We start from the raw sequence: 15,040 nt of genomic DNA, 5'->3' as shown, positions 1-15,040 counted from the left end.
GGACTGTAGGCGTGCTACAACTCTCGCGTGATTTCCCCCAGGAACCTTCCCCGATCGCCATATTAAGTGTGGCGGCAAGTGTTGGAAGCCATCTTGGCTGCCCAACATCTCGCGAGATTGCCTCTGCCGCGACTCTTCTCTCTCTCCAGTCTTTTTGGTTCTCACCTCTTTCAGTCCCGGTTTAGGTGCAGTTTTATCTGTGAGTACTCCCGTAGCTCCCTCGGTCAGTTTAGTTGCCCCTGCCCTTCTTTAACATAGCTTTGCACTTGTCACTGCTATAGCTCTGTTCCAAACGTTAGGAGATATAATAGTGAACAAAATGGACACGATCCCAGTTTTCACGGAGTTTACATTCACTTGGGGGAAATACGGGGAACAAATGAATAAGTCAATAAAACAGATTTGTGATCAACACGCATTCATCATCATTCAATAAACACTAAATGCTTCCTGCACTTTCAGGCAGTGCTATAGAATGGGGAACAAATCAAGTTCCTGCTCGAATGGTACGTACCTAGTGGGAGAGGTAAACAATGAGCACACCAATACGACATTAGAGAAGTAAGTGCTGAGAAGAAACAAAAAGAAGTGTAACTGATTAGGAAGTGGCAGTGATGATGGGACGCATGGCTATATTAGGTTGGATGCCCAGGGAAAACAAGCCTGAGGGTGTGATTTTAAATGAGTTCTGAAGAAGCGCCATAGAGACAATTCAAGTGGAGGGACCGGCCAGCTACAGAGCCCCTGAGGTCAGTGTGGCAGGTGAGGGGATTAGGGTGAGGATAGGAGGAGATGAGGGCCAGATACATGCAGAGCCATGAAGGGCGTGAAAATTTTTTGAATTTTATTCTAAGTGAAAAGGAAAACATCAGAGGATGTCAACCACGGAGGTGTATGGTCTGATGTTTAAAAGACCAGTCTGGCTGCTTTTTTGGAGAAGGGATTAGAGAGTTGAGAGTGGATGAGGGTAAACAGATTAGGAGATTATATAGATGAAAATGGGTAGGAGATTATATAGATGAAAATGATGGTGCTTGCACCAGAGTAGTTATGATATTTCTACATTGTGTGGGTAGATTGGACAGGATTTAGTGAAAGGCTGGAATCCTATCAGCAGGATACAGAGGAATAAAGGATGGGTCCTAGATTTTTGGTTTGAGAAACTAGGTGAGTGGTTGTATTGCTTATTAAAATAGGGAAGTCTGGGAGAAAGAAAAACAGGTTTAGGAGGAAGATCAAGATTTCAGTTTTGGACATGTCACATTTGAGATGCCCATTAAACATCTTAGAGGTGATGTGTCATAATTACCTGTTACTGTGTGGTAAAGTCCTTAAAGGCATTTTCTCCGTCTTTCTCTCTCCAGAGTGCCACCTTTGCTGCTCCAGCTCCATTCCCAGAAAGTCCCTGTGATGCAGCTTTGGCGAAATTTCCACCAGGGGCCCAACTAGTAGGTGCTTTAGAAGTCTTTGCTGTAAAATAATGAATGAATCTAAAGCCACTCTGTTGCTACTTCTTCCTGCTGATCTTCCTGTCCTTTGTCCCTGTTTCTTTTCATATCCAGTAACACACTTGGTAAATTAGCATTTCATCCAAGCTGGGCTGGGCCAAGGTGACAGGAAAAATGAAGGAATTTGCAGGAAAGGGACCCATGCAGTTCTTGGATAAAATCAGCAGATCCCACAAAACCCAACACATGACTGCTTTCTAGTTTTAGTAACTGGTTGGGCCAACAGTCTAAGACTGGCCTACCACAAGCTCTATCTCCTTGGGGGGAAAAATAGGCCTTTAAACACCCTATATTGCTTCAGCTACATCCAGGACAGGGAAGGTTTAAGGTTTTAGTTCAGTTATTCCCCTTGTAGTAATAGGTCCTAAGGACACAAAGATTTAGACAAAGGTATATGCACGATGAGATGTTCCAGCCAGTGGTATTTTCAGCTGTGCAAAATTGGGGCCAACCTAATTTGAGAAATAGCCAATAAGAAAATGGGTAACTAAATAATGGAGCACTGACAAAACAGAATATACAGAAGCCATTGATATTTGTGTTTAATAATTAAAAATGTTTAGAGACCCTTAGGAAAATGGTTCCTTCTCTCCTCATCTGTAAAATGATGATAATCCCCTATTTTATGAGACTATGGATCAAATGAGCTAATTTATGTGAAATCATTTTGATTACTATAAAGCATTTTTTAAAAAAGAATTATTGGGGCGCCTGGGCGGCTCAGTCAGTTGAGCGTCTGACTTCGGCTCAGGTCATGATCTCGCGGTCCGGGAGTTCGAGCCCCGCGTCGGGCTCTCTGCTGGCAGCTCAGAGCCTGGAGCCTGCTTTGGATTCTGTGTCTTCCTCTCTCTCTCTGCTCCTCCCTGGCTCATGCTCTGTCTCTCTCTCCTTCAAAAATAAGTAAAAACATTAAAAAAAAAAAAAAAGAATTATTGCCAAAAGGTGAAGCCTAGGTGAGAAGGCCCTTCCTCTACCATAAGTGGTTATGGTTCGAGGAAGTTAAATTTCATATCTGAGTCATTACAGCATGGCAGGGGCTATACCAAGAAGACGGTGGTTGTCCCAGTTAGGCTCTGGAGTAGGAAGTTGACACATACTGTGTGCCTCCAGGGTGTCATCTACTGAGCAAGATGCTTCACCTCCGCCTATACCTAACTGCATGCTGGGAGGCAAAGTGAGCCTCTTTCTGGCAATTTCTGTCTTAGCCCTGGCCAGGTTATTACCAGTCCATGAAATGCTGCATATTAAAGTCATGACTTGTGGGGCATCTATGGGCCAGGTCTTAACCTCTATCTAGTTGCAATGCCATATGGCGTTTTCTCTATTAATGGCTATGAGAAGAAGAAAATATGGATAATGTGTTAGTTAGTTAGTTAGTTAGTTAGTGAATAGGGCAAATAACCCGAATCTTGTCTCCGAAAGGAATCAGCTGTCTGTCCCGGGACATATTAATTTATAACTTCCTAGCCTTCTTACATGCAGTATGGCTTAGTCAAAAGAGGACACAGAGATACATCCAGGGGAGCCTGGGTGGCTCAGTCTGTTAAGGGTCCGACTCTTGATTTCGGCTCAGGTCATGATCTCACGGTTGAGTTTGTGCAATTAAGTCCCACATCAGGGCTGACAGTTCAGAGCCCACTTGGGATTCTGTCTTTCCCTCTCCTTCTGCCCCTTCGTTGCTCATTCTCTTTCCCTCTCTCTCTCTCAAAATAGATAAATAAACTTAAAGAAAATTAAAACACACACACACACACACACACACAAACACACACACACACACACATCCAATGACTGCTTTGACATCTCACTTGGATAGCTAATAGGCATTTCAAACTTAACATGTTACAAACAGAACTCCCAATTGTCCCTCCCTTTACCCAAACCTGCTCTTCTCTTGCTTTTCCTCATCTGAATAGATATTACCAACCGCCCATTTTTCTCCAGCCAAAACCTAAGACACATCCTTAATTTCTCTCTCCTTCCCCCTTCCATCTAGTGGGGCAGTGACTTTCCCATCAAAACCTGTCCTGGCGCCTTCCCTGCCCTTCACGAACATCATTACTCGTCTTCCCTGCTTCTCGCTGCTGTTGTTTTCCTGCTTCTCCCCACAGCCAGACTGAGCTTTTAGAACCACACATCAACTGGTGTAATTTCTTTGCTCTCACTCTGCCATGGCTTCCCACCTCACTTAGATTTAAATTGTAACTCTCTACAAGGCCCACATGGGCCCAGCAGGGCCCTGCCTGCTTCTCTGACCTCAGCCCCTACCACGCTCCTCCTTTAGCCTCGGGGCCCTCTGCACTCTCTCTCTCTCTCTCTCTCTCTCTCTCTCTAGCCTGCCAAGTTTGCAGCCATCTCAAGGCCTTTGCACTAGCTGGTTTTTTGCAGTGAGGGGAGCAGGGAACTTGGGATGTTCTTTTCGTAGATAGTAACAATAACAACAGCAACTCTCTATATGTGTTTACTATATATATATGGCGGGCACCATGCCAAGGACTTAAACTCATTTAATCATGGTATTTCTCCCATTTTGCAGATGGAGAAGCCAAGAATTTGAAAGGTAAAGGGTTTGCTCAAGGTCACATAGTGTCTTAGGTCAGGTTCCCTGGAAAACAGGCTCTGAGGCAGAGATTTAGGAGGTATGTTGGAGACTGATCCTGGTAATAACACCTGTACAAAGGTGGGAGAAACAGGACTTGGGGGCTGGAGGAGGGAGAAGTTCAACTGTGACACAGTTGTCACAGAGATCTCAGTGGATCCTTCAGGGTTATCCCATATTGGAGGCCAAGGGGCCAGGCCTTTATACTCCTGCATGGACAAATCCTTGGGCGGCAGACTGCCTGGGAAGGGGGTATATCCTTGGGCAAGGTAGCTCTCTTTACCAAAAGCAACAGCTGGAGAAGGACTTAGCTGCAAACTGCTAGCAGCCAACACTCTGTGCAATAGAAGCAGGAGAGCCCAGTCCTGGAAGGAGAATTTGGGCCATGCATCACAGCATCCAGGCCACATCAGGCATTAGTTTCTAGCTCTGTGCAGCAAATGACCCCTAACATTTAAGGATCGAGACAGCAAACATTTATTATCTCATAGTTTCTATTGGTCAAAAATCTGGGGATGGCTTTGCTGAGTGCATCTCGCTCAAGGATTTTAAAGAAAAAAATATTCTGACACTTTGTTAACATAGTAAGGAAGACTTTAGTCAGTACCCTTGCAATAGGTGTCAAGGCTATCAGTAGGTGAGAAAGATTGGGCTCAACTCCAAATCCAGCAAAGATAGCTGGGATTTGTAACCAACAAGTGGAACGAGGGGGTCAGTGGATGAAAAAAAGTTACCAAGAGGAGACAGCTAGGGCAGGGGGATTCTTGCTAAACTGACTCAAAAGGAATTCTTGCTGAAGGCAGGCCAAGGTGATCAGATATCAAGGATAGAGAATGAAGAATATGATCAGATATCAAGAGTGAGGAGATTCTTGCTAAACTGACTTAGTGGGATTCTTGTTACATTTGGCTATGCAGGCCTGGCAAGGATCCCCCCTCACTCTCCCTCTCCCTCTGCACCTCTCCCCTGCTCTTTCTCTCTCTTAAAAAAGAAAGAAAAGGAAAGGAAAGGAAAGGAAAGGAAAGGAAAGGAAAGGAAAGGAAAGGAAAGAAAAAAAAAGAAAAAAGAAAAAGGGCTCAGAGGAGCCTGACTCCAGTTTGGACAAGCAGAGCGTCTTTTTGTCAAGGTCTGTCATGAGGTTACAGTCAAGCTATTGTCCAGGGCTGTGGTCTTATCTGACAGCTTGACCTGGGGAGGGGAGAGATGATGGGACATATTCAAATGATAGGCAAGTGTTAAAATCATAGGGGGTGCAGGGAGAGGCTTCTAGGAAGCACCAGGACTCGGTCTCCCCACCTAGAGCAGAGTTGCACGGGCAGAATCTGTCTGATGTAACTATTTTGGAACCCTGAAGTTTGTTGAAGGCTTTGCAACTTCCAGGGGAAGGGCTGGAGAGTAATTTATGATTAACTTTGATCAATTTCAGCTTTTAGTACACAATTTACCCATCCCCAGTGGCTTGTTACTATTCTCTCTTTTTTTTTTCTGTACGAGACTAATACATTTAAAAAATAATTGGAGGTGCCTAGGTGGCTCAGTGGGTTGAGTGTCTGTCTGGCTCTTGATTTCGGCTCAGGTCAAGATCCCAGGGGCATGGGATTGAGGCTTGTGGCCAGTTCGTGCTGCTTAAGAGTCTCTCTCTCCCTCCCTCTCCCCCTCTTGCAAGGGCTCCCTCTCTCTCTCAAAAAAATAAAAAATAATAATAATAAAGAAAAAAAATTGTTAGCGTGAAAACCAGTATTACTGTATCTTTGGTTTGTAACTCCACACTTTGTGTTTTACATAACTTAGAAGAATAATGAATTTTAAAGAATTATTAGTCTGTTTTGGGGTATACAATGTATAAAGATGATAGTTTGTAACATCAACAACCAAAAGGGGTGAGAACAGAGTGAAGGAGCAGAGTTTTTGTATATTATTGAAGATATATGTTAAAATTAGAGCATTGTAAGTTTAGAATCTTCAGTGTAACCCCATGGTAACCACAAAGAAAATAGCTATATAATACACACAAAAGGAAATGAGAAAGGAATTTAAACAATTCACTACGAAAAAAAAAATCAACTAAACACAAAAGAAGATCGTAATCCAGGAAATGAGGGACTGTAAGGCATATAGAATACAAATAGCACAGTGACAGAAGTAAGTCCCCCTTAATACGTAATTACTTTAAGTGTACATAGATTTAACTCCCCAGTCAAAAGCCAGAGATTGGCAGAGTGGACAAACACATGACCTAACTATATGCTGTCTATAAGAGACTCACTTGAGATCCAAAGGCACATCTGCAGATGATGAAAGGAGTTGAAAGGAGAGGATGGAAAAAGATATTCCATATAAATAGTCACCAAAAGAGAGCAGGGATGGCCATACTAATATCAGACAGAATCGATTTTAAATAAAAAAAAAATTAGAAGAGACAAAGAAGGACATTATGTCTTAATAAAAGCCTCAATACAGCACGAAGCTATGATAATTACATTTATGCACCTGATGAAGACCATCAAGATATATAAAGCAAACACTGATAGAATTGAAGGGGGAAACGGACAGTTCTACGGTGACGGTTGGAGACTCCGATACCCCACTCACAATAATGGTTAGAACAACCAGACAGAAGATAATCAAGGAAACAGAGGGCTCAAACAACACAATAAGCCAACTAGATCTAACAGGCACACAGAACACTCTATCCAAGAAAGGGGAACCCTCTTGCACCGTTGGTGGGAATGCAAACTGGTACAGCCGCTCTGGAAAACAATGCGGAACTTCCTCAAAAAATTAAAACCAGAACTACCCTACGACCCAGCAATAGCACTATTAGGAATTTATCCCCAGGATACAGGAGTGCTGATTCATAGGGGCACATGTACCCCAATGTTTATTAGCAGCACTATCAACAATAGCAAAATTATGGAAAGAGCCCAAATGTCCATCAACTGATAAATGGATAAAAAAGATATGGTTTATATATACAATGGAATACTACTTGGCAATGAGAAAGAATGAAATCTTGTCATTTGCAACAATGTGGACAGAACTGGAGGGTATTATGCTATGTGAAATAAGTCAGTCAGAGAAAGATGTCATATGTTTTCACTCACATGTGGAATTTGAGAGGTTTAACAGAAGACCAAAGGGGAAGGGAAGGAAAATTAAGTTTCAAACAGAGAGGGAGGCAAACCATAAGAGACTCATAAATACAGAGAACAAACTGAGGGTTGATGGGGGTGGGGGACTGGGGGGGGCGGGGAAAATGGGAGATGGGCATTGAGGGCATGTGTTGGGATGAGCACTGGGTGTTGTGTGTAAGTGATGAATCATGGGAATCTACTCCTGAAGCCAAGAGTGCACTGTATATACACTGTATGTTAGCTAACTTAACAACAAACTATTAAAAAAAAAAAAAAAGAACACTCTATCCAACAACAAAAGCATACACTTTAGTAAGGCCACAGCATAGATACGAAAAAGCCACAGGCGGTGGTTTGCTCCCCATTGTATGTGTGACAGAGAAAGACAGTTCCCTTCTTACCATACGTATTAGATTTGAGATAAAGTCACCTTTGCTTAAAAGAAAAGTTTACACTCAGCTATCCCCTCTGTCGACAGATTTGCATGAAAGCAAGCTGTAGGAGTGAGTGCACCTCAGAGAAGGCTGTGCTCACTTAACCTTCAGTAGAGCAGTATGCTCATATTTATCCAGTTCAAGCTCTTTCTCCTTTCCCTGATGAGAAAACACCTCTAAGTGGCCCTGTAGAAGTAATTTGCCCAGATAGAAACACAAAGGCCAGAGAATCATTGAAGAGAATGGACCTTTCGTTTGGTGTTTATGCGCTGAAATAGTGGCGTCAGTAATGAACCTGAGTGTGAATTTCTGTGGTTTAAAAACAACCAAATCCAGAGCACAAGGGCCCCACGGGTCATCAGTAAATCTTTGGGGCCCCAAGAGTGGGTAACTTTGACCTGGTTTGGTTCTGGCTTTGGGAAGCAGAATTCTTTATGCCAGGAGGCAGCAGGTTCCCTGGGCTGTCAGGGCCGTTAGCAAAGTCATGAAATCTGTAGTTTGGGTCTTCATGCCCGTGCTCTTTCCTCTGCTGAAAGGATCTTCGCTAAGAAATAAGAACTATAGGGGAACTGCCTGAAAGTACCCTTGGGGAGTTTCCAGGTGACTCAGAAGAAAGGCCACAAGGGAGCCAGAAAGACTGGAGGTCAAATCCTAGGTCTACCTGTCAGTGGCACTGTGACCGGAGATACGTGGTTTCCTCATGGCTCTGAGTTTGTTTCAGCAGGTCTGGGGCAGGATACTGGGATCCCTATTTTTCAAACCAAACCTGGTTGGAGGCTGTTTCTTAGAAGCAATATTGCGTGGTGTTAAGCATAGACCCTGAAGCCAGACCGTCTGGGTTAATTCCAGCTTCACCAACTTGGGAGTTGTATACCCTCGGGCAAGTTACTCCACCTCCCTGTCTCAATTTCCCCATCTGTACTATGGAGATAATAGTAATATCTGTCTTATGGGGTTATTGTGAAGATCAAGTATGCTTATTGTGTAAAGCATTTAGAATGGAGCCAGTTAGAGCAAACACTATGTGTTACTATTCCATAGCCACAAACCTCATCCACAACTCCAAAATTAAAAAAATTTTTAAAATCAGAAATTCTCCTCGAAGCTTGTCACAAATCAGTTTAGCAGCAAAACCTGATCTAAACGAATGGGAGGCTTTTGATAGTCTTTATCCCTTATTCTGTGAATATTAAAACATAATTGAGAAAATATCAACATATTTGATTATGGAATGTCACCCCCCCATAGGTATTACATAATATACTGAGTATTTGTGTATTTCCTAAAAATATGAAATATTCTCAACTTGAAAACAGAAGGTTTCAGAGAAGGGACTGTGGAGCTATATTTTATTATCATTTGTTGGCAGGAGACCATGTGTGACAACCAGAGAATGTGAGAAAAGTCGCCATCTGGTGGTTGCAATGGAGAACCACGTCACACGGAGGGCAGGATGGGCGGGGGAAAGCCTGAACATCAGAGACAAATAGACCCTCTGGCCCGCAATCTAGAACAATTCTTTCTAGAGGATGTTTTAAAATATGTTCAAGGGCTGCAGTACAGAAGAGAAGACACCACTGCCAAGAAAATGAATATTCAATTTATTAAAGCAACAAAAACATTACTTCAGCTTTTTCAAGTACAGCTTATAGATCTTATTTATAAATCTAGCAAATGTTAATTACTTTTAATTGAGAGAAATTTGAATACCCAATTTATTTATAAATTTAAACTCCTTTAAACATTTCCGATTTGAGTTCCTTTTTTTTATTCGGTTTTGAGAGACAGTGCACACACACGCCGTTACACACCCTAATTGGTCTTGGGTCCCAGCTCACCCTTGCAGGTCACTTGCAAAGCGCCAGACCCTGCCCTGGGCCCCCTTGCCGGAGCCTCCGGCAGCCCCGCAGCCCCCAAGTGTCACCAACGGCCTGTGTTACCTACACACCCTAATTGGAATCACAAATTACTTTCCCAGGTAATTTTTAAGTTGCTTTATCAGTCTGCTGAGCTTTCCTTTTTATTTTATTTTTTCAACGTTTATTTATTTTTGGGACAGAGAGAGACAGAACATGAATGGGGGAGGGGCAGAGAGAGAGGGAGACACAGAATCGGAAACAGGCTCCAGGCCATCAGCCCAGAGCCCGACGCGGGGCTCGAACTCACGGACCGCAAGATCGTGCCCTGGCCGAAGTCGGACGCTTAACCGACTGCGCCACCCAGGCGCCCCAGTCTGCTGAGATTTCCTAATACCATAGTGAATCCTGGCCAGGATGCAGGTGGATTTAGCATACGCTACCTAGACTAGAATACTTTGTTCAATATCCTTTTTTTTCTAAGTTTATTTTTGAGAGAGAGAGAGAGCATGAGCAGGGGAGGGGCAGAGAGAGGGAGGAATAGAATCTAAAGCAGGCTCCAGGCTCTGAGGTGTCAGCACAGAGCCCTACATGGGGCTTGAACTCAAACCATGGGATCATGACTTGAGCTGAAACCAAGAGTTGGACGCTTAACCAACTGAGTCACCCAGGTGCCCCTCTCATTTCTTATTAAGCCATTCATTCATATCAGTATATAGACTCATGGTTTCCTATTTATTCAATGGTTTATAAGCCATTATTTTGGTGTCAGATTGTCTCAGATTTGCCCAGTGTGAATCCCTTAAAGCTGGCCTCTGTGTCTTTTGGACATGCCCCCATCATTTTTTTGAGTACTTCCTTTCTCTCTGGCTCATCTTGTACTTTTCCTGCCCAGCCATGGAATCAGCCCTTTCTCCAGTCAGTCCTGGCTCCTTTAAGTGGAAAATGTATTACCTGACTCTGGATGCTAGATGTGTGCACCACAATGGGGGAAGGAGACAGCTGCCAGGTTCACGTATTAGACAGAGCTAGGGAATGTTTGTACACACACACACCTATATTTATTTTGGAATTCATGAATTCACAGCAATACCTCCTATTCAAACACACTAGAGTTCATCCTAGTCTTCTGTCTTTCCGATTGGTAACACCTTCTCCAAAAATGAGAAAAATTGGCTTCTATTATTCTTACTATGTTTGCTTATTTGATCAAGTCCCATGTTCCTATCCTACCTGCCACTGTCATCCCTCCCCTCTGTCAACGTCCCCCTCATCCCACTTAGGATAACTCCCTGCACTGGACCTCACCCCAGCTCCCACATCCACATACCTGGCTACAAATCCATGTAGGTGCCTAGCTTGCTCTGCCCTACCGAATGGCAGAATTGTGGGTAAAGGAAAAAGGAAAGAGGAATCTGAGACTTATTGGAATTTTATGTAAACTCGACAAAAGAAGAAATCTGATTCTCACTGATGTATCTCAAGTATCTAAAACAGACTTTTGGCACATAGTAGGCGATAAGAAACCTTTGAAGAATCAGTTTTATGAAACTATAAGGTCAACAGTTCATTTAAATTCCTTATATTCAAATATTTAAGATATTTTCCCACCATAACAGATGACTTTTTATAATCTCAAGAATTATCAAATAGATTCACAAGACGGTTAAAAGTTTAAATCACTAATTAGGCAATATGAAGTTTATCTTAAATTCGGATTTATGTGTATGGATAAAGCTTCCAGAATTAGAAACACGTCGTTTTTCTAGTCTGCATAGAAATCATCAACATTGTTTGGGGCCAATTTAACAAAACATAAAAGGTTTTGTGTTTTTTAAATTTTTTTTAATGTTTATTTATTTTTGAGAGACAGAGCATGAGCGGGGGAGGGGCAGAGAGAGTGGGAGACACAGAATCCGGAGCAGGCTTCAGCTTCTGAGCTGCCAGCACAGAGCCCAATGCGGGGCTCGAACCCATGAACTGTGAGATCATGACCTGAGCTGAAGTCTGACGCTTAACTGAGTGAGCCACCCAGGCACCCCGGTATTTTTTTTTTTTTTAATTGTTTTAACGTTTATTTTTGAGAGACAGAACACAAGCAGGGGAGGGGCAGAGAGAGGGAGGGAAACACAGAATCCAAAGCAGGCTCCAGGCTCTGAGCTGTCAGCACAGAGCCCGACTTGGGACTTGGAACTCACAAACTGTGAGATCATGACCTGAGCTGAAGTCTGACGCTTAACTGAGTGAGCCACCCAGGCACCCTAGAAAAGGTATTACTTTTGAAAGATATTAATACAGTGACATCAGAAGCCACAGAGATAAGTCTAGAGATGGCTACAGGTGTGGAAGGGGCTGAAGCTTTCCTAACTTTAGAGACTTTAAGGAAAAAAAAAAAAGGTACAGGGTCTTAAAGGGGAACTGCACAAATGAGGAACCCTGAAGCGTAAGCAGATGTCTTTTTTTTTTTTTTAACTTTTTAAAGATTTTATTTTTAAGTAATCTCTACACCCAGTGTGGGGCTCAAACTCACAACCCTGAGATCAAGAGTTGCACACTCCACTGACTGAGTCAGTCAGGTGCCCCACAGATTTGCTTCTTGATGGAGTTTACAATGAAAGTGCTTTGGCACAGAGCAGGCAAACAAAACTTTAAGATATCACTACAGGGGCGTCTGGGTGGCTCAGTCGGTTGAGCTCTTGACTTTGGCTCAGGTTGTGATTCTGGGGTTGCGGGATTGAGCTCTGCGCCAGCCTCCATGTTGAGGGCGGAGCCTGAATGAGATTTTCTCTCCCTCTCTCTCATCTCTCTCTCTCTCTATACACATATATATATATGGAGATATTACTGAACTCTGCACCCAAGCCTGCTCCTCTCCATATTAGGTCCTCAGCAAATCTCTATCAGAGACTGCTGACTGGCCCCATGACTCATCCCACCCTCAAAAACAAATTCTAATGACGTTCTGTTGTTCAGTCAAGAATGACACAGAATTCCAATAAGGTCTTATCATTTTAATTGACTTTAATGATTATTGCTCATCTGCAAGGATTAATATTGCATTCATTAAAAATCATTCAATACAAAATAAACTTGTTCCTCCCAAGTTGCTCTCCACACGCTCCCTCTGATGCCAGACATTTTCCCACAGTGTCCTTTGTTACATGGCTTGACAGAGATGGAACCCTTACCTATTATTCCTATGGACACAGAAATAGATGGGGAGCAGGGGGCAGGCCAGAGGCTGCGGGACCTGGGCCCCTTCCCTCCAGCAGAGCTGATGCGATGGATACCACTGTTGGCCAGGTTACCTCCCCTAAAGGATGGGGTGTTCTGATTGGCTGGTTCAATGCCCTGGGGAAAAAGGGCTTGAACCATTAGCATCTACAGAAAAGAAAGCATGGTCACACTGAAAAGGAGTGGGAAGGGGCTGGGTGGGGGAGAACTAGGAGAGGAAAAGGAAAAACGTTTTGGCAAGACTCTGCTAGAAGGCTGCAGAGTGAAAGCTTTCCTTTCGTATGTTACTGTTTTTTAATGTCTGTCTCTCTGATCAATGGCAACAGAGAAATGAACATTTCTAGTACCTAGCACTAATGCCTGACCCAACTTTGAAGGATCACCAGCTAGAACAAGTTGAGGATTTGGAATCCTGGATAATTATATACTTAAAGCTCATGAGCATAAAGCTCATTGAACCATGCAGAAATGCTGGTAAGCAGGGTGCATGGCATGGGAACACACCTCTCTAATCTTTGAGGGCCTCTCTAGGGATTCTTTCCAAGTATGGGCCAGGACGCACGGATTACCTTCTCTGTGCACAAACTGCCCTTTAAGATCTTGGTTCAAAAACTCTTTGTGAAATGTGTCAATTAAAAGTGGTACCACTTCCGTGAAGCTAACATTATACATGGGGCCTAAAGTCCCGGACCAGTTATACGGAACTATATTTCCCTCACCCTGGCCCAATTTATCCTTCTTCCTCCCATCCACATCTACCTCCCTTTAAATATTTTAGGTTGCAAAAGCACAGCTGACCAGAAATTTGCTCTTAAAGGATAAATCCTAAAGATAGAGCTCAGTGTTTTAGACTGAGTAATGGCTCAAGAAATTCGCCATCAGCACAAGCTGTATGGGGCAGAGCTGATAGAATTTGCCGTTATGGCCCCAGTTCATTGATGCTATAAACTATGGGCTTAGAAACAGAGGGACTTATCAAGAGTTTGAGATCAGCACTTCTCTAGACTCAACTGTGTACTCTCAGCTCCAAAGGTTCAAAAGAGAAACTGGTAACAACTAATCACCCAAGCAGTTCCTCAGTGTTAACACTAAACATTTTTTTTTTTTTTTTTGTACAACAGAAATCAATGCTAAGGGACAAAATTCAACTGAATAGAGTGCAGTCTGGTTAAAAACCTGAAAAATGAGAAGGTCTGGTGGGAGTGGAGGAAGGGCTGTACTAAATCCAAGTGGACCAACTGGATCTTAACAATACACATCTCTGAACCAGACACACCACCTTCACACAGGAAACAGGGCTTGGAACATCTGGGGAAATGAACATGCGCCACCTACATCTAACCTACCTGGCTGGTGGGTACCATCCCTGCTCCTCTGAAGAAGTGAAAGAGCACTGATTTCAGCAGCTAAGAAATGGGCTCTTTTAAGGCAATTTAGACATTGCAGATTGTTCAACATGGAAGGTACCTTAGCATTTCCTGTTAATAAGGTACCCAATTAAGACTAAAGTCCCCAGAAATGGGAAAGGAAGAATCACCTTTCTGGGCTGGGAGAGTAAAATCCTTCTTTAGTGACTAGGGTGAGGAACCTTGAACCTCAGTTTCATCTAACGAGCCATGAAGCAAGTTCCTGTGTGGTCTGCAGAACTTGGATAATGAGATGAAAAAACAAAAATGAAATTATAGAAAAAAAAAATCAACAGGAAAGGAATAAGAAGAAAATAAAAGTTATCTTAAAAAATATTTCTTTTAGAGTTGTGTGGTTCATGTGGACTGGTCCTTGGGAATATGGTCCATTAGTATCTGTAAATACAGAGATTGTTTGGTTAGCACTTGTGTCTTCCACATTGAGAGATCCAAGAGAAAAATCTGAAACAGGGGACACTCCCCAGGGTCCTTCCCCAGCCCCAGCTGGGATCCCTAAAGCCGTTCCCCAGGGATCATTCTTCCCTGTGCTTCCACAGGGCTTATGACAGTGCCACCTCTGGTTTCATTTCCTGCTCCCTGAAAACATAAGCCAGTGGTTTTCAACCCCGACTGTATATTAGATTAATCTGGGGAGTTTTTATCAAATAAGTCTGGGCCCCAAGCCAGACCAAATGTATCAGACTGTCAGGGTGTGAGGCCCAAGCTTCCCAACTCTAGAAAACCCTTACTCCTTATATCTACCACTAGATAACACAATTTCTCTGCCTATCTTGTTAGGTTGGAGCAGAGTTCTTATACTCTTCAAAATCAGGCACAACACTTTATTGAAGAAAGCCAGCTAACCTGCT

General features: G+C 43.1%; 1 protein-coding gene and 1 long non-coding RNA gene across 2 annotated transcripts in view; one reads left to right on the top strand and one right to left on the bottom strand.

The window, feature by feature from the left end:
- Window positions 1-107: 107 nt before the first annotated feature.
- Window positions 108-1,499, top strand: LOC121027645 (uncharacterized). Its single transcript, XR_005788844.1, has 2 exons — window positions 108-199; window positions 1,365-1,499. It is a non-coding gene; the product is annotated as an uncharacterized LOC121027645 (long non-coding RNA).
- An 11,028-nt stretch (window positions 1,500-12,527) lies between these two features.
- AHCYL1 (adenosylhomocysteinase like 1) overlaps window positions 12,528-15,040 on the bottom strand; it is a 38,877-nt gene continuing 36,364 nt past the window's right edge. The window contains exon 17 of the mRNA XM_040471249.1: window positions 12,528-14,567. Coding sequence (XP_040327183.1) covers window positions 14,561-14,567 — 7 coding nt within the window. The 3' untranslated portion in view covers window positions 12,528-14,560. The remainder of the gene's footprint in view (window positions 14,568-15,040) is intronic.

Source organism: Herpailurus yagouaroundi, unplaced genomic scaffold (genome assembly GCF_014898765.1).
Source record: "Herpailurus yagouaroundi ecotype Mexico unplaced genomic scaffold, PumYag 77, whole genome shotgun sequence".
Lineage (NCBI taxonomy): Eukaryota > Metazoa > Chordata > Mammalia > Carnivora > Felidae > Herpailurus > Herpailurus yagouaroundi.
This window is presented reverse-complemented; position numbering and strand designations above follow the sequence as displayed.